Raw genomic sequence first — 25,440 nt, forward strand, 5'->3', positions numbered from 1 at the left:
TTAGTAACTTTCATTGTACTGTACGGAATAACACAATGTTTGCACTAATCAGTCTGAAAAACTGAATTATTTATGTAAGTTATACAGTCTGAAAAACTGTATAACTTACATAAATTAAGAAAATGTAATTTTCAGAAATCAATTATTATCGGTGCCATGATTGACCACTACTATTGGACTCTTAGGCCTTTTTTACGACGTTAAACCATGCAGTGATTATAAGACATGGCTTGTTTTAATTTCTCATCATTCGTTTGGCCGTCATCGTTAGCAGCACTAGCAGCAGAACAGGAGCACCGTGGGCTTCCGGAGGGTAGTTGGCACAGCTAGGGATAAGCATTGATACCGGCCACAAATCGTCGCTATCAAATGCCGTTTTCAGTGGTAGGGCACCGGCGCGGTGTAGTGGAGTTCATTGGTTGTGCACTTTGGAGCAGAAATATCAAAGGAACATACCCAGTATATTACACTTCTGTGCGAAAGTGCAAAACTAGTGCGCGGAACTATCCAGGTACACTTCGGTCGGAAAGTTTAAGATAGGACACACTGACTTTTTCCATTTTCTACTAAACTAAATGTGAATTACAATAGCGTCGATTACGGTGACTGTGTGTAGAATACTTGTGATGTTTTAAAAGTAGGGACCTCGCTTCAAAATTTTCGACCGGAATTTTACTCGTTTTTTTTGAACGCGAATATCTGCCGCTGAATGAAAAAAAATAGATGTTTGCGCTATCTGATTGGTAAACAATTAAACTAATTCCGCAGAATGAACGATTACTAACAATAACGGAAATAATGCCTTTTGTGGTATCAGTTATCGATACCATGATTGGTCCGCACAATTAGAACCATGGATCAAGCGAGCAAGACTAGTTTTCGTTCGCAGCATCACTTCTTTGACGAAGGAAGTAAACCGTTTGCTTTCGATGGCCAGCCTGTTTGCGTTGAACGTAAGATGAATCGAGCACAAAACACACTGTGGGCAACGGGTGAGGTGCGAGGAACGCGAGCGTTGATTTTCTTTTCGTTTGATGGCCACCTGCCTTGGCTTCGAACGTAAACTGAACCAAGTATAAACCCGAATGTCATATGCGAGTGCGGCATCATTCGGGTGCAACACTAGTGCTGGCTACACTACACATGCACTTGCTATGTCTGGACGTGGTAAAGGTGGAAAGGTGAAAGAAAAGCCACAATCCCGGTCGAATCGTGCCGGTCTCCAGTTTCCTGTCGGCCTTATCCATCGTTTGCTGAGAAAGGGTTACTACGACGGGGGTGTTAGTGCCGGAGCACTCGTCCACCTGGCAGCAGGGAAGGAATATCTTGCCACTAATGTATTGGAGCTGGCGCAGGAAACGCTGTTCGTGATAACAAAAAGAATAAAAGAAGACCTTCGCAACCTAAATCGCAACCTTTCTGGTCGAAACAATGGAAAAACTGACATTTTCTGGGAAACTATTTGCTTCACATAAAGAATTATGGTGATTTATTACAATTTACATATGTACATTTTGAGTATTCGCCAACATTTATTATTCTAACTAAACAAATCTATTGTCCAATGGTCCATACGGCTGAATTGTGAAATAGTTTATCGTACCGCTTGCTGTTCAAGGAACCATACCTGCCAACCGGCCAATTTTTTATTTTGAATTAAACTACAACTTGAGAGACTTTTGGGGAAAAAGGCACACACCTACATTTTCAGTTATACTGAAACCCCATTCCGCACAACATTGATTGAAAATTATTCAAGCCGGAAGAAGAGAAGGGGAAGAGAAGGAGGGTTTGGAATCGCAATGAAAAACGAAAACTTTATTTAATTCTAACTAGAATAAAATTGGTTGATCCTGAAAAGGACCCATCGGTTTATTGTTTTTTTGTGGGAGTCTACTACTGCTGATACTGGCTGATAGAACGACGGTCAAACGAATGATGAGCAAAAGGGGCTTGCTCGGTTTCGTGCCATGTGCTTTTCCATTCTTTCTGCTATTAATACTAGCATAACCAAGACGAACATGCGTCTTTCTCCCACCATCCATCCATCGAGTGCTACCAGACTTGCATTTTCAATTTTTCATCAATAACGTTCCAATATTTTTTTCAAGGATTGCTGAACATATGAAAAGAAGGAAAATAGTTGACGAAGGAAAAGATTTTCAAATTTAAATTTTTCAACCAAAACTATAACGAATTGTTTGAAAATTTGCCATTCAAATGTGATTCCATTGAATATCATTAGATTTTGATTACCGCCCTGAAGTGTAGTCACGACACTCCGGTTATGTCCCAAATGACCCATTATTATTTTTCGCAATGTTCAATCCCACCGGGTGGATATTTTCATAATTGATAACCAACAAAAACAAGAATTGATTTTAAAAACCGATTCTGACGAAGTAAGTATAAGTATTAGCATGCGGCATAGGTGGCGCTGCGATGCCAACTTTTTTATTTCGCATCCCAGAGGTTTGGTGTCTTCGGTACAGTTTTAGAATGTTTGAAACTATGTTAGGTTGTCCAAGTTAGTTAAGCTCTATATCTTCAAGTAACAAAGTTATAGCAATTTTTATAAATTTCTCTGAAATAAACGGTTTTTTGGTCTATTTATCTAAATATTTTTCAATATTTTGGTACATATTTTACTTTCAATATGCTGAAAATTCGCAGTTTTTTATAATAGACGCAGGTCTTCAGTTCTGGTAGAAGCTTAAAGTTGTAGGTGATAAATTTAACAAATAGAAAAAAAATATTACAAAAAACGTGAATTTCAGTGAAATTTTATAAAATCACTGTAACTTTGGTACTTGAAGACATATGGGTTAATTATCTTCGACAACTTAACATAATTTGGAACATTCTAAAACTTTATCAAGGACACTAAACCGCACGGATGCGAAATAAAAAAAATTGCAATGCAGCGCCACCTATACAGTGAACATCCAAACTAATTTATATCATCAAAATTAGGCGAATCTAACAGCAAGACACTTTGCTGAACAAAACTACTAAAAAAATGCACATCAAAAGCTTGCGTAAAGAGTTATACATATAGTGCATGTACTGTTCCAAAATATATTAAAGTACTCTATACAATGAGAACAATGACCGATTTTGTCAGCCCCATTATGTATTTATGACTGACGAAATCTGAACATATTGGTTTCAGATTGTTTGAGACTATCGAAGGTATGAAATAAAACCCTAGAATACTCTTCGGAATCAGTCTATTATCGCATCAGTTTGAAAAACAATCGAAACCATTTAAATACTTTAAGAACATCGAGATTTTGAATTCTTAACACACTTACGTAAAGGCTTTCGCTTTAACTCCAAGAAGATTTTTTGTAGCTGAAAAAATCGGTTCAAAAAGCTGACAAAATCTTTTGTAGAAAAATTCGGAAGCGGACAAACACGGGGACTAAAAAAAAGGATCTTCTCTGTAGTCAGTACTTTGCACCGCACTGAAAAGAACAGCGCTAATAATTCTTTAAGAAGTAGATGCACTGAACAGTAGAGTGACAGGAAAAAAAATGACTCGTATCGGCCCATACCTGAGTCGATTCCTAGTCCCACCAGGAGTACTTACTCCAAATTTGAAGCAAATCGGACAAGTCTAGCTACCGGACCAACGTACCTGAAGTTTGTATGGGATTTTTCGAAAATTTACATGGAGAAAACCTACTAATTCGCATTTTTGCCGCTAGGCGGCACTCTATGCACCGTATTATCACTGTAAGTGAAAATAAGAAACATCATTTAATTGTCTACAACTTTGTCGAAGACTGCTAGTGAATCCGGCTTTGATAAAAGAAGTTATTAAACTTTAAACGAAGTGATGTCTGAGTCAGTTTTGCATGGGGCATAGCAGTACATGGTTGTGTATCTGTACTCGATTCCCACCAACTATACATTTTTGTGAGATAATGGTTGGGTTTAGGTCAATAGTATGTTCAGAAGATTTATAGTAAGTAATACGAGTCATATTTTGGTTAGAAAATTTTAGTTCCACATTTTACCGTATAGAGGGCGTCAACACTAACTTTTCAACGGAAAGAGATAGAGATTAAGTGTCTTACACAAAGTTGTAGAACAAGCATTTTTATATATTTCTTCCGAACATCTTGTTACCCTATCTCACTTCTATGAAAAGTTAGTGCTGGCGCCCTCTATGCGGTCACAGATGGAACTAATTTTTTAACCAAAACATAACTCGTATTATGTACTACAATTCTTTTGAGCATACTATTCAGCTAAATTAAACCATTAACTCACAAAGATGTATAGTTTGTGTGAATCGAGTACCCGATACACAACCATGCATTGCTAGGCCCCATGCAAAACTGACTCAGACATCACTTCGCTAAAAGTTTAATAACTTCTTTTAACAAAGTTAGAGTCACTAGCAGTTTTGGACAAAGTTGAAGGCAATTAAATGGTCTTTCTTATTTTCACTTACAGTGATAATACGATGCATACAGTGCCGCTAAGCGGCGAAAATGCGAATTAGTGGGTTTTCTCAATGTAAATTGTCGAACAATCCCATACAAACTTCAGACACGTTGGTCCGGTAGCTAGACTTGTCCGAATCGCTTCAAATTCGGAACAAGTACTCCTGGTGGGACTAGGAATCGACTCAGGGGTGGGCCGATTAAGTTTTCAAAAATTCATCGTTTTTCTGGGCACTCTACTGAACAGCCTTTAAGCGACTCGGTAAAACATCGAACAATGGCAAAATGAAGATCCTGGATTATGTTTCCACCAAGCAAACACGAGAAAAAAGCTTACTGTGCGACGATGTATAACAAACTGTATCACTTAATGTGTTTGACCAAGCATATTTAGAGCTAAAATATCCAAGAACCAAGATTCAGCTAGTTTCTGATTGGCTCACTAAACAATATCCCTAGAGCGCATGATGACGATGATAATATTGAGACATTCACCGAAACGTACACGCCGCACCAACTGTTTACCAAACGCCGTTCTAAGGTTGCCAACAAGTTTTTTGGGTAACTAGTACTTGTATTTGCTATTTGCAATAGTAATAAGCCACCCATTTTGGGGTAAACACAAGGGCAATTTTTAAAACAGAATTTGATTGATAAGTACAGCTCATTAAACCAATTTTATCAATTCTGTAATCTAAAAAGAATTTTTGAATTTTACTATACGTGATTAATTTGGCACCACTTGCATCTGGTATACTCAACCTGCATAAAACGTTGCATAACGCAGGGCTGACTTTTGGAACAACGTGTTAACTCATTCAGCCCTTCGATATGCAAATTTGCAACATTAACAGGATGACTAAGCGCGGTGTTTCATGAAGCGCGGCCATTCCTTTCGATTAAGAAAGGCCGCGTGGATTTTTGGGTAAATGCGCTAATACTGCTGCTGATTGAACAACCCACGATTCTTGGTGTCGTGCGCATAAAAAGTTGGGCATTTTTAATATTAGCAACGTGTGCAAAATTCATCCCCCTAAGAAATCCATGAAATTGTCCAATGCTGGTTCTTTGTTGAACCAACGTTGGGCGACGCCCAGCAGACCGTTTAGCAGGCATCCATTACTGGAATTGTGTTGAATGGTTTTGAAATAAATTCTTGGGCTTCTCAGTGGAATCTAGCATGTTGCTTCTCTTAGAGGATTCCCAAAGTTTTGTTGTTGTATACAAACCAGTGGTGCGTAATTTCAAATTCAGTTGTTATTTCTGTCTGAATTTACCGAAACATAAGTATATTAATCCAAATTAGTCCAACACAATACTTTAAGGTTGCACAGAGAATGGGCAATAATCGAAAACGAAAAAAAGCAGTTTTTTCCACACCGTTTGTTAGATCTTCATAAAAATCAATCAGCTTATGTAGAATGTTGTTACAGTACTGCTAATATATTTTTAAGCTTTTTTTGTTTTCGTTTTTTGTTCTCTGTTCAACCTTAACATAAAATAAGTTGGCTAAATAACTTATTACATCTATTACTTTCACTTTATAGAATATAAAGTGATCGATATTCGTCCATAAGTCAAACATTAATGCATGTACCATAGGTCAAACATTGATGCATGTACCTTAGATACTGTTTTTCAACATATAACAAATATATTTCATGAAGAAAAAAAACATTTTTTTTTATTCGATTATCCGGATGATTCGATTATCCGAAGCGAAATTTTTCTTCACCCTACGGATAATCGAATCTGGCCTGTATAATAAATTAAACTAATCCAATAATACGAATTTTCAATTCTCAATTCGTATAGGTACATGATCAGCATTCCACTAAGACAAGATCATGCATATTGCCTACGCACACTTAATGCCCAGTTGATTAGTTTCCTAGTTGTTCGAATAAACACCAAACAAACAAAGTAGTTTGTTTAGTCCAAAGACATGTCAGTTTGATTGGCATCACCCAGATCCGTGATTCCTTACAATGCCGTCAAAGTAAAGAACATCCTAACTTACATACGACATTTTATAAACAGATTCTGACGTATTATAGATAAACGGAAAACGCCATTTTTTTGATATTTTTATTGAGAATGAGTAAGAATTAATGGTATGCCAATACAAGTGAATATAATTAGTTTAAATTATTTTATTATGAAATTGATGGAATTCAAGCGTAAAATAGCCCCCAGTTAGTTTACATATAAAATTTTAAATCGTTTGACATGCTTCTCAGAATTCTGACGACTTCTGCATAAGATTCTAATATAATCCTTCCTAGGATTCAGTTTGATTATTTGAAATAAAAATTGCTATTTTTCACGAAACATTCCGCATTTTATGGCTAAATAATCTCTTTAACCCATTCATGCCCATGTTGTTTGTGGACAAAAACGTTTTTAAACAGTTATAACTTTTGATTGAGGTAAGATTTTCTCACAAAAACAAGTCACGCTAATAAACGTGACTATTGCCTTTCATTTGAGTATTAACAGTTACAAGGATCAGCTCTAGAACTGAAGTTATTGCAATTAGTTTGATTGGTTTCCGGTGAAGCAGTGCTGCCAGAGACCGTTTACGTTGACGACGGAAAATGAATTTTTCATATATCTACGTTACGTTGCAATATTATTGAAAACTGATAACACTTATCAATTTAGATTATCTTTGGCTAAGATTTCCATGCAATTGGACTGTTGTAAATATTATAGGAGAAGTGCATTGAGCATTGGAAGGTAAAAATTGAGCAGCTTCTAGCACTGCGAGGAAAGCACCTATCTTTATGAAAAAAGCTTTTCGTATTTCTTGAGCCCACCGTTAAGAAGGAAAAATAGTTTTGAAACCCTGCTTGCACTAGAAAAAGTTGGGTATGAAAGGGTTAATTGAAAAATTATCTCGAAAATTCAACGTAGGAGTAAGGTATTTTTGGCATAGAATGTGTATGCAAAATATGAAATAAATCGGTTAATTAGTTTTTGTATGGCAGTTAACACCGCAAATCGTGTTTTTCCAGAGACGTGCTACAAAAAGTTTTATCACCGAATCGCTTATCGATATTTTTGCTTAAACAAAGTACAGAATGTTATTGAAATGACGCATAATAATATATAAAAGTTTTGATCAATTCGCTTAACTAAAATTTCTAAAATAAATTCGTAAAAAAGTGTTTTTTCACACTGTAACCCTTACCCCCCCCCCCCCCCCTTTCATTCATTTTCATCGTAATCGGAAAAAGGGTGCATTACCAACAACAACAAAAGGTTTTTAATTTCGAAATGTAGGACTTTTTGAGAATGGGAAATAGTGAATATTAAATTTAAGACCTCGAACGTCTGCCGGTTTGCATTGGTTTTTTATCACTTGAACCTTTAATCACCAATTTTTAATTTGGTGCTCTGTAACGAAAATATTCTAACATTTCAGAAATGAGACTGAATTGATAAGACAGTACAACATTGGAAAAATAAATCGTTGCATGAAACCTCCAACATGACTTTGGATAGCCTACTGAAATGGACTTGATTTATATTTGGTGCTTGTGTGACCAACAAGAGAATTAATCCAAGGGGCATTAGGTGTGCGTGGGGAGGACGCATGGTCTCGTCTGAGTGTAGTGATGACTTCAGTCATGTTTGAGGGTTGAGAATTGACCATTCGCGAGGAAGCCCAGTTATCGATTTTCCTCCGTTATATCAGCATGAAAAAAAATTTCATATCCCTGTCGCGAAAACAGTCGAAATTGTATAGTTTTGGCCCCAGCTTGTTTCCCCCAGCTTTTGTTAGCTTATCTTATGTAGCAATAATGTCTGAATTAACTGTATTCTCCATCTTTATTAATTTCGAAATATAGGACTTTTTGGGAACGGGAAATAGTGAATATTAAAATTAAGACCTCGAGCGTCTCCCGGTTTGCTTTGGTTTTTTATCACTTGAACATATAATCACAATTTCTTAATTTGGTGCTCTGTAACGAAAATATTCAAACATTTCAAAAATTAAACTGAGTTAATAAGACAGTATAGCCACAGACTAACAGACATAACACTATGAGGGAATTCCCTCAAAAAACATCGATCCCACAATTTTTCCAGAACACTAGCTCCACCTTTTATCCACAGTCCCAAACACTCATTTACTGGTGGGTTACCCCTCAGGTTTGGGAGAAATTTTTCACTAGTTGTATATCCCCCATATGCTTGTTCATATGTCAGTGGCGCCATAATTTCAAATGAGGCCACAGTCCCAACTAAAAATATATTTTAAATTACCGTTAAAGCTGGCGAAGCTTTGTTTTTAAGTGTTATGTCTGTTAGTCTGTGGTATAATATTAGAAAAATAAATCATTGTATGAAATCTCTAACATGACTTTGGATAGCTTACTGAAATGGACTTGATTTATATTTGGTGCTTTTGTGACCAACAAGAGAATTAATCCAAGGGGCATTAGGTGTGCGTGGGGAGGACGCATGGTCTTGTCTGAGTGTAGTGATGACTTCAGTAATGTTTGAGGGTTGAGAATTGACCATTCGCGAGGAATTGAAGACCAGTTATCGATTTTCCTACGTTATATCAGCATTTTTTTTCATATCCCTGTCGCGAAAACCGTCGATATTGTATAGTTTTGGCCCCAGCTAGTTGTCACTCTTGTTTTTTTTTTTTTTCTATTTCGGGTTTCTTTTTCCTTTTGCTGGTTTATCTTATGTAGCAATAATGTCTGAATTAACTGTATTCTCTATCTTCATTCGTAAATGTTGTACTGTCAATTATCTCGTGTTTTTATACTTCTTTAGTACTTACTTGCAGTAAGCAGTAGTGATTATAACAATAAATAAATCGCGCGCGGAATTAATTGGAAAGAATCGGCATTCTATTATTTGCTTAGTATCGTCATTCTGTTATGCTAATGCTATGAAAATAACTCAGTTTCCATTCCTGTTTTCATATTATTTTTTCAGTTTCATATTAATAAGAGCCACTCTTACTACGAAACCCGCATTCATGTGCAACTCCAACTATCCACACAAATAGTACCTGATACAAGAAAACATTAAAACGCACACAAATCCCTCTTGTACAAGATTCAGCATTTTACTCAAATGACCGCCACGTAAAAATCCGTCGCGTCATATAAAAGATACTACGTTATCGATTTATTAAATATAAGCAATACTTCTCATAGTCGGCCATCCGGAGTTCAAAATGTTTATTTGGCAAATTGTATTAATACAAATAATTAATTTCCCAAATTCTCGGCAGTTGGCTGCCCAGAGCAATTGTTACATGATAATACTATTGACACACTAACTAGTAAATCGCCCCTTCTCGTGATACATGTGGAGATGAAGAAGTTCCCTCGGTCTCTAGCAGCGACATGCGTTGGACTAACATTCCTTACTTTCCCAGAAGATCTGCATTCGAACGTGGACGACGTCGGTATTGATCAGCATGCGGGGATTAATAAAGATTGCACAATGTGGCTCATCATGTTATACCCAAGCATGTTGTTCCAATGAACATTTTGAAATCTCGGCGATCTCTTGTGCTGATGCTTACCGAAATGGACTTGATTAATAAGAACTACTTCAATGAAGCGTCGCATGTTTTCCAAAAAACATTAATGACTTAATAATATGTTTTATCTCATTCCCCAATAAGTTGGAAAGCGATCGGTTGAACGAGTGAATTTTGACGAACCTTCTCTTGTGATGAAATTTGATTCGGTACACCGTTTATACGAAAAAATGCCTATTTTCGACACCGTTCGTTACCAATACCTATCGTTTTGAATATGCTAGAGGATTCTATCCCAGTATCGATTACAAACCCGCCGTGAATCAACCAACGGTAAGTAAGCCATTACCGCTGAACCTAAACTAGCTATTTTGACCTTTTTTCAATTTTCCATACCAACAAGGTGTTGTAATTCCCTTTAAGGTAGGTTCATTACTATCAATTTTCCGACTCGCATCGATGGAAGGGTACGAGCAGGCATCGAGAAAAAGATGAAACAGCGGTCAATCACTCTCTCGCTGTCTCCTCCCTGTTTAGCGATGACGTCAGTAGGAAACTTTCTTCATCATTTTTCGGGTGAAGTACGGCACTCCTACCTTCGGATCCAGTTTGTTTTCTTTTTTTCAGTGCCAGAGCAAAATGTAATGCGATAAGTGAATGATTCTACGAGGAAGTTGCTTAACATGGCATCGGTTTCGGGTTCTTTTTACAGCTTCAAGGGATTTTTTCTTTATGCGGGTGAAAATCACTGTGCTGATGTTTAACACTTACTGTGAATAATGGCATCACAGTGCTTTGTTGAAAATAGGCTATAGGATTGTTCCATAATTTGTTCCATAATTTCAAATCAACGGGTTTCGAATAGAGAATATATGTTTATATTATTATTATGTTATATTGATATTCCGTTTGCTTTAGATATTTTCCTGACGCGTTGAACGAATGCATAAAATATCTCTCGAAATCTATACCCAAGAATAAAAACAATTTGTACAAAATGAGAATGTACAATAAAGAATCGTTATTTATATACCAGCAGCAAAGAAATGCACGAATTTCCATTAGATTAACGGAATATCTACTGATTGCAACGGTCTCAAGATTCGCCTAGCGAAGTGGAATGTTTATTGAAAGAAAGAAAGAAAGCATTTTGCTTTCCCGAAGTTGGAAGTTCACTGTATTGAAAAAGTAACATCACATAAGCAATGTTTTATTGCTCATATTAAAGTTAAGACTAGCACTAAACGGTACCATGGAACCGCCTAATACTGTGAGTTCCGTGGTCTAAAAACTAGTTGACTTTTTATAGACATATAATTTGATATAAATAATAGTACAGCATTTTTTTAAAGAGAGCATACACATATAATCAACTTTTTACAAAGCGTCAAAAATAAATTAATTATGATAAATTAAATATCCTAAAATGCGCATTTTCTGATCGTTAGATAACGAGATTACCCGTCGGTTCTGATATACTTTAGGAGCCAGCTACTCTTTATACATTGTGTATCACTTATCAATGAAAACTCTAAAGCGTACTAGACTCGTCATACGTTCCTCAAGCTAAAACAAGAACAGACGAGCATCGAGAATACATAATTAATTTGGCATCCGAGGAGTGCGAATAATACTCATTATCGCTCACCAGACGAAGACGAAACACTTGATGTCAGCAAATGGTTCGCAATTAACGGGAATCATGTTGATGTCAGCTGTAGCCGACTTTCCCGGATGATAGGCAGCCGGATGCAAGTCATAATTAAAAGGATATTACGAACGCTTTATATATACGTGCTTCATTTCGGAACCAGCCGTCGTCGTGTCGCTGATTGTTGGATGAATGCTGAGCTGAATCGTTGGCCCGTAATTGATTTTTCCCCTTTGTTCTGTTCTTGTTTCCTTTGCAGAGCGAACTGTTCGATGAAATCGATCTCTCCAATCTGTGTTTTGCTGAGTGCAGTACCAAGAATGCGAACCATAGTTTCCAGGTAAGTCTGACGAGTTTGTTTGATTGCGGAACCATAACCCACCTTAAGACCAACTGTATGTTGGAGGAAAATTTATTTGTCTTAGACGATGTTTTTCTTTCTATACTGCGGTATCTTTTATAATTTTCACAAGCATTACGAAATTCATTTTGTTTGATAATAATGGCATTCCCTGTGCTCACCCAATTTCCGAAAAATTTTACTAGTCCATTTATACGTTCAATTGAGTGCTTATTTTAAAATATTGATGCTATTTGTCTAAATATTTATTTATCATCATACATATCTAAATGCACATATTTTAAGAATAAAATGAATTGATAAGAATCCCGAAACTATAGTCAAAATAAATACGCAGAACAATTTAAATTGATTGCCATTTGAAACAAAAATATTACATTCTAGAATGGGACCAAAATCGATTCCTTTAGCTGTGTAACAGGGGTGCCCGACGTATGGCATACTTATTTTAGTCATAGGTACGTTAGGCATAATGGACGAAGACATAATGCACGTTAGGCATAATGGACGATAGGCATAATTCACAAAAATATATAAGTAATCACAAGGCTGTATTTATTGTAGATAGGGTTGCCACCACTGGAGAGGCTTTGAACCGGAGATTTTCGCTGACCTGGGGGGTGGTGAATTTTGAGTGGAACTAGACGGAAAGCGATTGCTCGGCATTTTAGAGCACTTTAATCGCTATTTATTACTATGTTAAAGTAAAGCTGTAAATTTCAACGTTTAAGAACGGTTTTATCGGTTTAATCTGGTGTAGTATTTCACTTCCCCCATTAAGTGACAAAAATACAAAAGCACCAGCTACTCTCGCTGTGCAGGATAAGTCGAACGAGAATTGCTCTCCAACAGGAAAAGGAGAGCAAATGAGGCAGGGCTGCGGCATCACATGGGAAGCACTATGTGGTGTCGGTTATTCATCACCAGAGGTCGCATCAAAGGGGCAAAACTTACCTCTCAAACCAACAGTTAATGGTTGCTGCCGGAGTAGCAACAACACCGGAAGAACTCGTTTGCTGTTCAGCTAGTCAGTTGGATTTGAACAAAGCTGCCATACCTTGGTGTAACAGTGAAGTAATTTGGTAAAATTGCAGCAAATTAACTTTTTACACCATTTTGAGCGACTTAGCGAGATGCAACTTTTCAATTGTAACATATAGCGAAATATTACTTTTCTTATTTGATAGTAAATTTGATTTGTTTTTCATTTTCATTGCTTTGTGAAAGAAGTCAGCAATATTTGGTGAACTCATCTTTGCCACCTTAAAACCAAGGGTTAGTCAGGTGAAATAAATCTGGACCAGAGTAATAGTTAACTTAGACTTTTTAAATATTTTGTAAAAAATCAGTTAATTCCATAAAAAAATTAAATTATGCTTCTTCCCACCAAACCCAGAGAAAGTGATGTAAAATCCGTAGATTGCTCCCGAAAACCGGAGTCTCCACGTCAAACCCGGAGGGGTAGCAACCCTAATTGTAGATATTTCAACCGTTTTGTTTATTTTCAGGTTTGAAACCAACTACGTTTTGTTATACCACACCTTCGTATAACTTAAAAGAGAGACTGCAAAATGAAAATACCATTCGAGATATTTATACCTTACAAGTGTAGAATTTTTTCTACAAATGAGATTGACTTCAAACGCGAGTAGTGGTCGAATCTGGTCTGGAATGACTTGCATTTAGAATAAATTTAAAATAGACACTATTTTAAAATTTTCAAGAAGTTAAAAAATTTGGGGGGGGGGGGGAGTCCGATCCCCTTGAATCCGCCACAGTGCAGTTGTGCTTTTCTCATTCATCCAAATTATCGTTCAATTATTGACAATGTTTAAAATAATTATGGAAATGTTTATTATATTCTTATTACACCGGACACGTTTATAAAAGCGCTCGTCAGCCACGAACCTGTTGAGCTACATGTCGACATTGACACAATCCGATGATCTTTAAATTCGTAATTCCGCTGAAACGCTACACGTCTTACCGGCATGGAAGACTAAATATTATCCATAGTACTGCCATGGTAGCAGGAATTGTGCCCGAGACCTGCTCTGCCCTTGTATGCAAAACGTAAGCGCCACTTTGGTCAAATTTCATTTTTTCATATTTTTGAATTCTCCACAAAAATCCACTTCTTTCAGTGTAATTGTCTTTAAAAAATTATGCAAAATGACCTTTTAAAACGAGAAAAACAAAGTGACGTAGACGCCAAAGTGACGTACCGGTACAATATAGTATTGAAGGTATATTTAACAAGGCAAACAATTTATTCTTAAGCTGTTGTATCATAAGTAATGTTGGGAGCTAGATAAGCACCATTTTGTGATGAAAATGGCTAGGGTGGTGTTATATTTATGCTAGGGTGGTATTCAAATTAGTTTTTTTAGCACGATAATTTTTTTTAACCATTTATATTTTATAAAGAAGTCTCCTGTGCAAGTTCGAATGCTTCTTTAAAGCAGCAAGCTTAGTCTTTTTCAACATGTATTTTTCATACCACAATAATGTACGAATGTATCTTGGTGAAAACTTTTGTTCAAAACCTTGACCGCTGTTGTTCTATATTTCATCATTGTAGTGCGCAATTGGTACCCAACCAATTAATTTCAAAACCAATTCCAACCAAAACACCTGCAAATGAAATGGAATTTATTCAAGTCTCATAAACCGTGAGTTGAACTGTTCACATATCCGGCTCCAAATTTATACGAAAATTTCATGGGGTCAGTCCGAGGCAATTATAAGCCAGTTTCATTAATTTTTCAAAGTATAGCATGAAAACTGGTATTAATATAACATGAACATTAATAAATTGTATATATAAAGGCTCTAAACTAATTTTGAAACCATCTGAGAGACTTTGTGGATTCAAAATAAGTAACCCATACCTGTGAAACGTTTGTACCTGAATACACCTGTTATTCGACACGCTTGATCCACTAAAAATGCAATCAACTCCAGAATAACCGTGTGACTTCAAATGTGCTTGAATATTTTATAGACAACCTATATGATGTATTTTGATGTGCCGTGTAACAGGAATATTCACTAAAAAAATACCAAAGAAGCGGGAAACCGTAATTACCGGGATCAGTCGTTAAGTGGAACACTGTATACAAATGTCTTCAAATATGATTGTATTTTTCACAGATCACAGAATTTGATGTGCCGCATGACAGAAATAATGACTAGAATTGTTTGGTCCGAACTTCCATACTCCAGAATTGTTAATAAAGTGTCCCTATTTGGCATTGAATTTGCATTGTCCATAAATTATAGAGTTGATATTATTTGATATGTCGCATGACAGAAATGTTTAACAAAAACGTTTCATCCCGGATGACTTTACATGTGATAGCATTGTTCGTAGAAAACCGAGCTGGTGCACCTTGATGTGCCGCGTAACAATTCACTTAAAAATGTGTCCGTTGAAAAGGAATACGGAATCACCGAATGGGCTGTAAAGTTTCTCCGTGTTTCCGGATGATTTGACATGTCTGCAGATCATCGTTAATGTGCCGCATGGCAGGTATCTTCAAGTATAAATGTTTCTCAAACATGGGTAGCGCATTCCATATTCACTAGGACTTCCAGCCCAGAACTGCTTCCACGTTGTTTGAAAGAGGCCGACATGATACCAAAATGAAGTTATAGTGTTCAAATGTAGGATAAAATATATAATACATTTTATAATAATGCCTGACTTGCAGCTAAACTTTGGAAAATTAATGAAAATGTACTGAATGGCCCTCGGACATAACCCACGGAACATCCGTATAGATCCAAAACCGACCATCTGACCAGACCACCACATATAGCCTCGGAAACTTGAAGGAAGTAATAATCATTTGCAGATAATTCAGTTGAAACGGTTGATAATATACGACACGTTTTACCCGGTACTTTTGGTTTGTATACGTACGTCAGAATTGCATAAAAACAGTGGAATGAAATCGCTATTTTTTGCAAAAGTGACGTTAGCTAAAATATATGGATGGATTGTACACATTTTGTACAGAACAGATAGTTGAAACATTATTTGTGCTTTTGAAAACATCACGAAACACAAAAATTGGTTTTCTGAAAAATATTCCTATTGGCGCTAACGTCAGAATTGCATAAAAGGGCAGTGCTTCAACTGCTTTAAGGAGCACCCGATATCTAAACACAACCCTTGTCAGAGCCAAAGCACTCCGCCCGTGACCGAAGCTTCCCCTACTTCCTGAAAGAGAGACAGAAATAGTCATAATGAAGAATCCTCGTGAGCGCCAACAACAATAACCCAACTGACGCAAACACCCCTTGAGGCAGACTTGACCCACAAAATGACGGAAAGGACCGGCCCAATGCTCTTCTCTCCGAAAACCCCGCCGGTTTCCTAATGAACTAAAATCTCAGCCCAGAGCACTCCATCGACACAGCACTAGCGGACCCTTTGCCATATCCATCGCGATCCTTGGAAGAGCAGAACGCTAGTCCATCCAATAGCGGTGTCATTAGCAACACACCCAAAAGTGGCAAACTGCCGAAACAGGCTGCGGCATATTCCAGGAGAAAACCTTATCCCTTGCACTGGCCCCGTCCACGGATGTACCGACCGCCGGAGCTGCTGGTGCAGGAGGCCCGGCTACCATCCCGCTTAGTTCAATCTTTCACTACTCCCACTACGAAGAGTTCTACGGCTCCACACCCGGCAGCCCTCGACAGAGCCTCTCCAATGCATCTACAACCAGCAACTCTGCCTCAGGACAGTCCACCCTTAAAATCCAGTACAACATCAATGGCTTAAGAAACAACCTCGGGGATCTGCAGAATATAATTGCCCACTGGCTCACTTTACAAGTAACCCACCCAAACTGGTATCGACCCGTCTCCAGTAACAGATATGAGTGAAAGATGGCGTGAGGCGAAAACAACCATCAACCCATCGGTCTTGGTATAAAGGTGGAGCTGCTATCAATGCACCTCTCCTTTAGCACCGAACTGCCCCCATCAGGTGATCCGTCATATGCCTCTACATCCCACAGGGAACCACCAACATCAGGAATCAACTCATCAGCCTGGTCAACCAGATTCCATCACTTTTCGTCGTCATGGGGGATCCCAACGTTCACAAAACGACCTGGGACTCGGACAAATATTACCACCGAGGCAACGAGATAATCCGGTTCGTTGAAGAAGTCCTGCTCCGCTCTCAACGTTACATTCACCGGTTAGGTGTATGGCTTTGCAGTCTAATTTTTAAGCAAAAACAAACTATTTTGTCTTCATCCGACGTTTCGGTCCGTTTGGGACCTTTTTCAAGGATTCGATAATTGTTGTTTTGTTGTCAGATCTGTTGTTGTACAACAATGGATTGTCATATGGTTTTTCAGGATCATCTGTTCCGATCGTGTAAAGTTTTATCGGGATCGAAATGCTCGTCTTTTCCTCTGAATTCGGTTCAGTTAATATCTTTCAGCTAACTGCTAACTTTTGTAAATTTACAAAAGTTAGCAAAAAATTTACAAAAGTTAGCAGTTAGCTGAAAGATATTAACTGAACCGAATTCAGAGGAAAAGACGAGCATTTCGATCCCGATAAAACTTTACACGATCGGAACAGATGATCCTGAAAAACCATATGACAATCCATTGTTGTACAACAACAGATCTGACAACAAAACAACAATTATCGAATCCTTGAAAAAGGTCCCAAACGGACCGAAACGTCGGATGAAGACAAAATAGTTTGTTTTTGCTTAAAAATTAGACTGCAAAGCCATACACCTAACCTAAAAATTGGAAACAGTCGACTCCAGTTCAAAGGTTACATTCACCTCCAGCTCCATCGCTGAGATATGTAGCTCACCGACCGAACTGTCGAACGTAATGGTCAACGCAGCGGAAGAAAGCATCCCCTAAAGTTCATGTGGAATTCAGAAGTTGCCGCTGCCGTCGAAGCCCATCGAAAACCCTTCGACTCTTGCAGAAAACTCTGCCCAACCAGCCCCTTCAAGAGTCAAGAACGGCCAACTTTGGGATGTTCAGGAACGCTGCAAGTAAAATGATCCTAACAACCAAGAAAAACAGTTGGACCAACTGTATTTATGGCATCCATCCGGAGGATGGATGGAGATGGAGAGGGTTAAACTTGCTCAGTGCTTATTCTTTAGCTATTAATAACACCACCATCACCGACTCTAAGGAAATCGCGGACAGGATAGGATGCCAATGCCAATCCCTATCCGCCGACGAAGCCCTATGTAGCCTTCACCGGAACGGAATTCGCTGTGGGCTAACATCTAGCATCTTTCCCTCCGGCAGGCAAAAGGGTGCTACTAGATTCATTCAACGCTATCCGGGAAGGTGGTTCCTTCCCAGAACAATGGAAACTGGCCAACGTGTTCCTATCTCGATAAAACGCCATGGCACGCGTACCACTAGTGACTTCCGGCCAACCAGCTTGCTGTCCTTTATTACAAAAACCCTAGAGAGTATGGTCAATTGGTAACTGACCTGGAACACCACAAACTTCTCGCCCCTACGTTAATTTGCCTTTCGAAAGGGACTCGGAAGTGGAGCCTACTTTGGCTCCCTCGGTAATGTGTTTGACAAGGCCATAGCTGAAAATCTTTACGTCGACATCGACATTCTCGACGTGGAAAAGACTTACAACACAGTGTGGCGTGAAGGCGTACTCCAAGATCTCTAACGATATGGCCTGCAGGAAAACCTCGGCAAATTGATTCAGATCAACCTCACCAATCACCGCTTCCGAGTCCGGCATAAGCGGAACCTTATTCCAGGAGTTCCGTAACACCAATGGAGTGCTGCAAGGCACCGTACTAGCCGTGACGCTATTGCTTGTGAGGATGAACTTGCTCTACGCCCCGACACCCGGAGACGTCTACGTAGTCGTTTACGCCGTCGAAATTCTCCTGGTGGCCCTGGAGAAAACGATTCTGCGGACCCGGATATCACCCCAGGCGGTCGTCAACGCGGTCGGCCGATGGGCACTCGCTACATAGCATCAACATATCTGCCTAAAAGTGCGCCATCACACACTGCTGCGACTCCCACCACCTAGCAAACTCCAGGCTCATTCACCTCAACGACATTGGTGGCCTTTTTCGGAAGGAACCTGTCGTCTGTTGAATCACCATGGACAGAAAACTCACGTTGACGCCCTACTTCTGACGACTAAAAATGGATTGCAAACGCAGAAAGCGGTCAACACTATCTGTCCGTCATCACAAAAATAACTGTAGAATAGCGCACAATTTCGGACGATTCCTAATACATAGTAAAATTATCCACGGGATCGCTCTGAAATGCCGAAACCTAGATGGGCTCTCCCACATTCCTCGGGCCAGTATACCGCGGTGTGGTTAGCCTCCGAGATACTACCAAGCACGCTGCCGAAGCAGCCTGCGTCGCGCATGGAGTACTACCATGTCACTGGGAAGCAGCCAGAGTAGCCCTCAAATGGGCAGTGAACGTCCTCAAGAAGACTCGGGAAGGAATGTGCCCTACTCACCAGTGCAAGCAATATACATCAGAAGTTCACCAACAAATCCCTCCCAACCCTTGCCCGACTGCATTGCGTGAGACCACGGGTACGATCCCGGACCGAACATTCGCAATTTTCTTACCCGGACAATAAAGGTCGGCGACCCCCCGAGCAGAATAGTGACAAAATTATCGTTAGAAAAACTCGTTTACTGAGAGTTTCTGCATAATGCATTGGCATTTAAAATGTTTCCTTTCTTTTAAGGATTTTGTTAACAAAATTTTAAAAGAATTTAAAAAAAAATGTATTTAATTTTTTTAACATAAATTTATATTTTTATTAAAATTGTTAAAACTTTTTTATAAGTGCATATTTTTTTTCGCGCCGACCTAATTACTCTTCTTAACCCTTTCATGCCCAGCTTTTTCCTAGTGCATGTAGGGTTCCCAAAAATATTTTTCCCTGAGAACAGTGAGATTAAGAAACACAAAAAGCCTTTTTCATAATGATAGGTGCTTCCCTTGCAGTGCTAGAAGCTGCTCAATTTTTACCTTGCAATGCTCAATACTATTCTCCTAGAATATTTAAAATAGTCCAATGGCCTGGAAAACGTAGCCAAAGAGAGTCTAAATTGATAAGTTTCGTCAGTTTTCAAAAATATTGCACGATAACGAAGATATGTGAAAAATTCATTTTCCGTCGTCAACGTAAACTGTCCCTAGCAGCACTGCTCCATCGGAATCCAATCAGACTAACTGCAATAACTTTAGTTGTAGAGCTGATGCTTGTAATTTTTAATGCTCAAATAAAAGGCAATAATCAAATTTCTTAGTCTTACTTGTTTTTGTGAAGAAATCTTGTCTCAATCTAAAGTTCTAGCTGATTAAAAACGTTGTTGTCCACAAAAAACATGGGCATGAATTGGTTAAGGGGGTCCTCTTATATAATTTTACAAAAAGTACCTACTGTTTGATAATTTTTTTAAGAAGTAAAATGGTTTAGACTTGTGCACTATTCTGCAAAATGTATATTAAGGTTTCATCAAAATTTTCGAGCGTAATGTGTCAAAAATGGCGTTCAAAATGGCGGCTCCAGCAGTAGGTGTTTTTCGAAACTGCGGGTATTCTCGTTTTTGAACTATTTAACCAATCAACTTCGCGTTTGTTTTTATGACGATTTTTTCATGATTTTCAGATTAAGGCGCCTTTTTGGAATGTAATCTGTTTTGTTTTTCTGCTTGTAGACGACGATTTGCGACCTGTATCGTGCCCGGAGATGAGGTTGGTTTTCAAAACACCTTTTGCTGGAGCCACCATGTTGATCTCCATTTTCAACACCATACAATCGAAAATTTTGGTTTTATAAATGAAATATTAATAAACATTTTGTAGAAGAGCGCACATCTCTATGTCATTCTACTTCTTCAAAAAAATATCAAACATTAGGTACATTTTTGCACAATTATATAAGAGGACCCCCTTAACTTCGGATAGTTCTGCTGCACAAAATACGGCAATCAAGATTCATAAACCGAACGAACTGTTTTGTTCGAACCGTCGATGGTTATGTTTTATGGTTCGCCACTTTCTCATGGAATCGCTCATCTACCATAAGTACGGGACCCGCAAAAGTCATCAAATTAGAAAGTGCATCGTCCTGCTGCAGTTTGTCTAACGTAACAAACTAGTCGAATGTTTTTCCAGCTATTCTAAGGCTAGATCTTGATCCATCCGAATCGTCGTCTTGTCCAAAATCCACGTTCAAGCATTATCTGTCACAGTTCGTTTCGTTTCACTAAATCGTACGGGGCCTTGAAATCCCCAAATAGTTGATGAGTCCGCAGGTTGTATTCCCGAAATTTATCACAGGGTAAATCAAGTCCGTCCTTGTTTCTTCTTCCGACAAAGGATTCAACCGACGCAGTCTGCTAAACAGAATATGTTAAAAGAAATCTGATAGGTGGTATTGAGGATCTTTATGCCTTGATAGCCATTATACTTGAGTTTATGGCTTTTAGGTGAAATTTCCGTCCTTCCCAACAACCTTTCCGAATTTCAGCCTCCGATAAACTTTTTGAACTTCGTATTATTCATTTCATTTACTTTCAAAGTTCAACATCTTAACTAAAAAGTTCTACATTTAGATTGATAAGCCACCCCAACATTTTCCAATAAAACAAATACGTTCGATTGCGTATTAGCTCGAAAGCTTCTCAGATTATTCCGACGGGCAAAATAAAATGCCTCACCGAACGCGGGAAATTTCCAAACAGCTAATGTACATTTAGGGGAGAGAGGGTAACGGTGGATCAGCAGGAACTATGAAACAATCGCAATAAAATCATAATGCATGAACATAATCGTCTCATTCCCTCATATTTCATGGTTTCTAATTCTTTACACGTGTTACTATATTTTGGAAGACTTCAGATAACTCTATCTCTTTTAATGGATATTTGTTTGTTTTATAACAGTCAGAGTAAATTTGCAATAAAAATCATTATTCCATTTTAATGAGTTACCGTTCACCAGATAAATGTTTATTCTACTGTTATTTGTAGCAAATTTTATGCTCAACATTTGCCGCGAACAAAGTTTTTTGGTAACTTGTCATGGTTCTGTGTAGTTTGACAATCTTTAAAAATAGACCCATTGGGTAACTGTGAAACGATGATATATGGGTAACAGTGAAATTTTTTTTGTTTTTGTGATTCATATTAAAATGTGAATGGGTTCCGATTTTCCACAATAAATACAACTCATTAAATGGAAAGTTTGTCAATTTAGGCAAGTTTTGTAGAAATTATCGCTTCTTTCAGGATTGCATCTTATACTACGTTCACACTACGAGTTAAAACGTGTTTCAACGCTATCTTGATGACGTTTTTCTTGTTGCTAATTATTATAACGTGTTTTAACTCTGTAGTGTGAACATGGTATTATATGCATATATGGTGGTCCGATATTACGCGATGATATAGTGATATCTTGCGTAAACAAACGATTTGCGTCTCAAAATAACTTTAATAGGAAGCTTTAGGATCTTTATTCGTCAAAACAAAAGAATGAAATTTGCAAGTAGAATATTTCACTGTAGACGACGTCGTGTTTCATAGTTCCTACCCATGGGGCTCACTGGTACATTTTACCACCGACTGTGTATTACCCAAAAAAAGTTATTTTCCGTGAATTTTACCAGCTGGAAAAATATATGTATTAGTTAACAACAGAGTGAAACTATGTATCACTTTTGGGTACACAAATAACATGTATTATCATCAAAATTAAATCGTATAAAAAATGTGTTTCATTGTTACCCCCTCTCCCCTACCATTATTCATGTTTGCAAAAGTAGGCTAATCAGCATTTCGGCTGCTTTGAAAAGTCACTTGCGGCAATCGCACAAAACTTTACCATCGATGTGGTGTAGCAAACGATCCGAGAAGAACTTCAATGAAGCGCACCCGACCCGACGTTCATCCCGTCACCCACCTACCGCATCGCACCGCGCCGGTCATGGTACGGTGTCGGTGCGGAAGAAATGGGCGAGAACGTGCTGTGGCAGATCAATTCCGATAAATGGCTGCGGTGGTGGTGCTCTGCATATGATTTTGCCGAGTGCTGACGCGGCAGTAAGGCCCCAGCAATAAAGCCCGTGGTAATAATAACGAAACAAAAGCATGAATGCGAAAGACCATTTTTGCCGGAAACAAAATGGTTATTTGGTTCTTTTGAAGTTGTTTGTTTTTATTTTTACTCAAAAGATTATTATTTGATTTGGGCGCATCTTGGGACAATCAACTTGGGTGGTTTGCAGTGCTTTAAGGCAGCATTGTTGAATTAAATGACGTGGGAGTTTTGCGAGAAAAAAAAACCACATTCTGATAAGCTCTTATGCCGGTTTCGACATGTCTGATTATATCATTGTCTTAAATACGCGTACTACACTTAATTTAATAAACCGACAACCCAATTGCATATAAATGTCGGTAACAAAAATTCCGTCCCTATATCCACCCTCTACCGTACAACTAAATGACCACTTCCAACAAGACAAGGCATCACGTTTTTAAAATTAATTGGCCTTTGCTTTCGAACTGGATGAACCGTGAAGATTTTCTAGAGCGCATATAAAAATTCGCTTGGATGTTTAAAATCTGGTCACGGGAAAAAAATTAATTAAAGTAAATGAACTCCGTCAAAAATGTTCACTCGAGAGGGTTGGTAGTAATGAAGTTCCTATACACCAAATTCTTTTTTTGCACGGGGGATGCGTTCCGTGCAAAAAAAAACCGTGTAAAAAAAATCCGTGTTATTTCGAGAAACCGTGTAAAAAAAATCCGTGCTATTTCGAGAAACCGTGCAAAAAAAAATCCGTGTTATTTCGAGAAACCGTGTAAAAGAAATCCGTGTTATTTTGAGAAACCGTGCAAAAAAAATCCGTGTTATTTCGAGAAACCGTGCAAAAAAAATCCGTGCTATTTTGAAAAACCGTGCAAAAAAAATCCGTGTTATTTTGAGAAACCGTGTAAAAAAAATCTGAATTTTTTTTATTAACAGCTATTTGGTTATCGTATTTAACAATGAATACTGTTGGACATTTTAAATGCACAAGGGGGCTGTCAATGTGCCCAGTAGAAGTTTTTTAATTTTTCGAGGTTTTTTTTAGAAAAATGCAAATTTTTTTATTCGTTAAAAGAAGTTATTGTCCGTTGAAAAGCAATAGTTAAAATGGTAAAATGTTTCAACTATTTAGAGTTTGTTAACTTTTTGTAGATTACACTGTGCTACAGCGATTTTAAAATTTTAAAATGAACTAGTATAGCAAATGCGATACAAAGTAATGTACACACGGAATTTTGAAGCAAAAAAACATTTTTTTGGGACCTTTGCCACAACAAAATTAGCTACGTTGTCATTTTCAGCCGATTTTCGGTTTTGTAACATTTTTTGAACGAAGAAAACTAGACCTTTCGAACAGTATGCGGTCATATACAGTTTGGTACGAAACATTGTTCGATTCTGGGACAACAATATCAAAATTGTCATTTTTTGCGATTGTTTCATGTAAATGGTTATCTTCTCATTAAAAGAATTTTCATGAAAGGAAAAAAAATCATTTTGATACAAAGACTCTCTTGCGCAATTGAAATGTCAGAAATTGTCAATTTTCAACGGCCTATTGATTGGCTTTTACTTAATTAAATACTCTTTCCTGATAAGAGGCAGCAATTACCATTTTGCTATGTTGACAGACCCCTTCTTTGCAATTAAAATTTCCAAAACTGCACTTTGATGAAAAATTCTTTCCTGAAAAGCTAAAAATTCGCTACTTTACACTTAGCGAATCTAGTTTTTTTAACGACTGCAACCTGTGCCTGGGTGGATATCGGTCCGTCCCGCGAGACAAACTTTGCAAAATCGTACGAAATGGCGACTATCTGCCAATTAAACACCGATCTTTAGGAGGACGATAAAGTTTTGTGCATGTGTGTCTCAAAAAGTGTGATGTCCTCTAATTTGTCTAATTTTGAAAAATTTTCTCCTGTCAGTGCGTTTGAGTCATCTGTATCTATACTAAACCAATTTAGAATTAGAACCGCCTTTTGTCTTGTTCCTATTCTTTTCTTTCGTCTCCTGGGTCTGAAGCGGATCAATCGACTATTAATAAATATGATAAAAGATGCCAGCAGTATTGGCCCTTATTCGCAAATACTTTATTCACTATAACTGTGCTATATTTCTTCTCGATCTTATAACAGAATTTGAAAATTTCTGTTCTAAATAGTCGATATTGGTTGTTATGATGTACCAATAAGCTAGAGTAGTGACAATATTTTTCAGTTCCACAGATACAATCTCCCTTTATTGGATACTTCAGAGTTATTCACATCTGCTCTCAGAGACCACCAATCCTCCAAACGACTCAATCTGCTCGAACCGAATGCACATTTATACCACTGAGC

The 25,440-nt window shown here is 38.0% G+C and overlaps 1 protein-coding gene across 3 annotated transcripts in view; it reads left to right on the forward strand.

Moving 5' to 3' along the window:
* Positions 1 to 25,440, forward strand: part of LOC131684311 (diacylglycerol kinase eta) — a 455,577-nt gene that overhangs the window by 280,998 nt on the left and 149,139 nt on the right. For all 3 annotated transcript variants that reach the window (XM_058967061.1, XM_058967064.1, XM_058967062.1), the window contains one exon: positions 11,880 to 11,960. In XM_058967061.1, coding sequence (XP_058823044.1) covers positions 11,880 to 11,960 — 81 coding nt within the window. The remainder of the gene's footprint in view (positions 1 to 11,879; positions 11,961 to 25,440) is intronic.

This window comes from Topomyia yanbarensis, chromosome 2, assembly GCF_030247195.1.
Source record: "Topomyia yanbarensis strain Yona2022 chromosome 2, ASM3024719v1, whole genome shotgun sequence".
Lineage (NCBI taxonomy): Eukaryota > Metazoa > Arthropoda > Insecta > Diptera > Culicidae > Topomyia > Topomyia yanbarensis.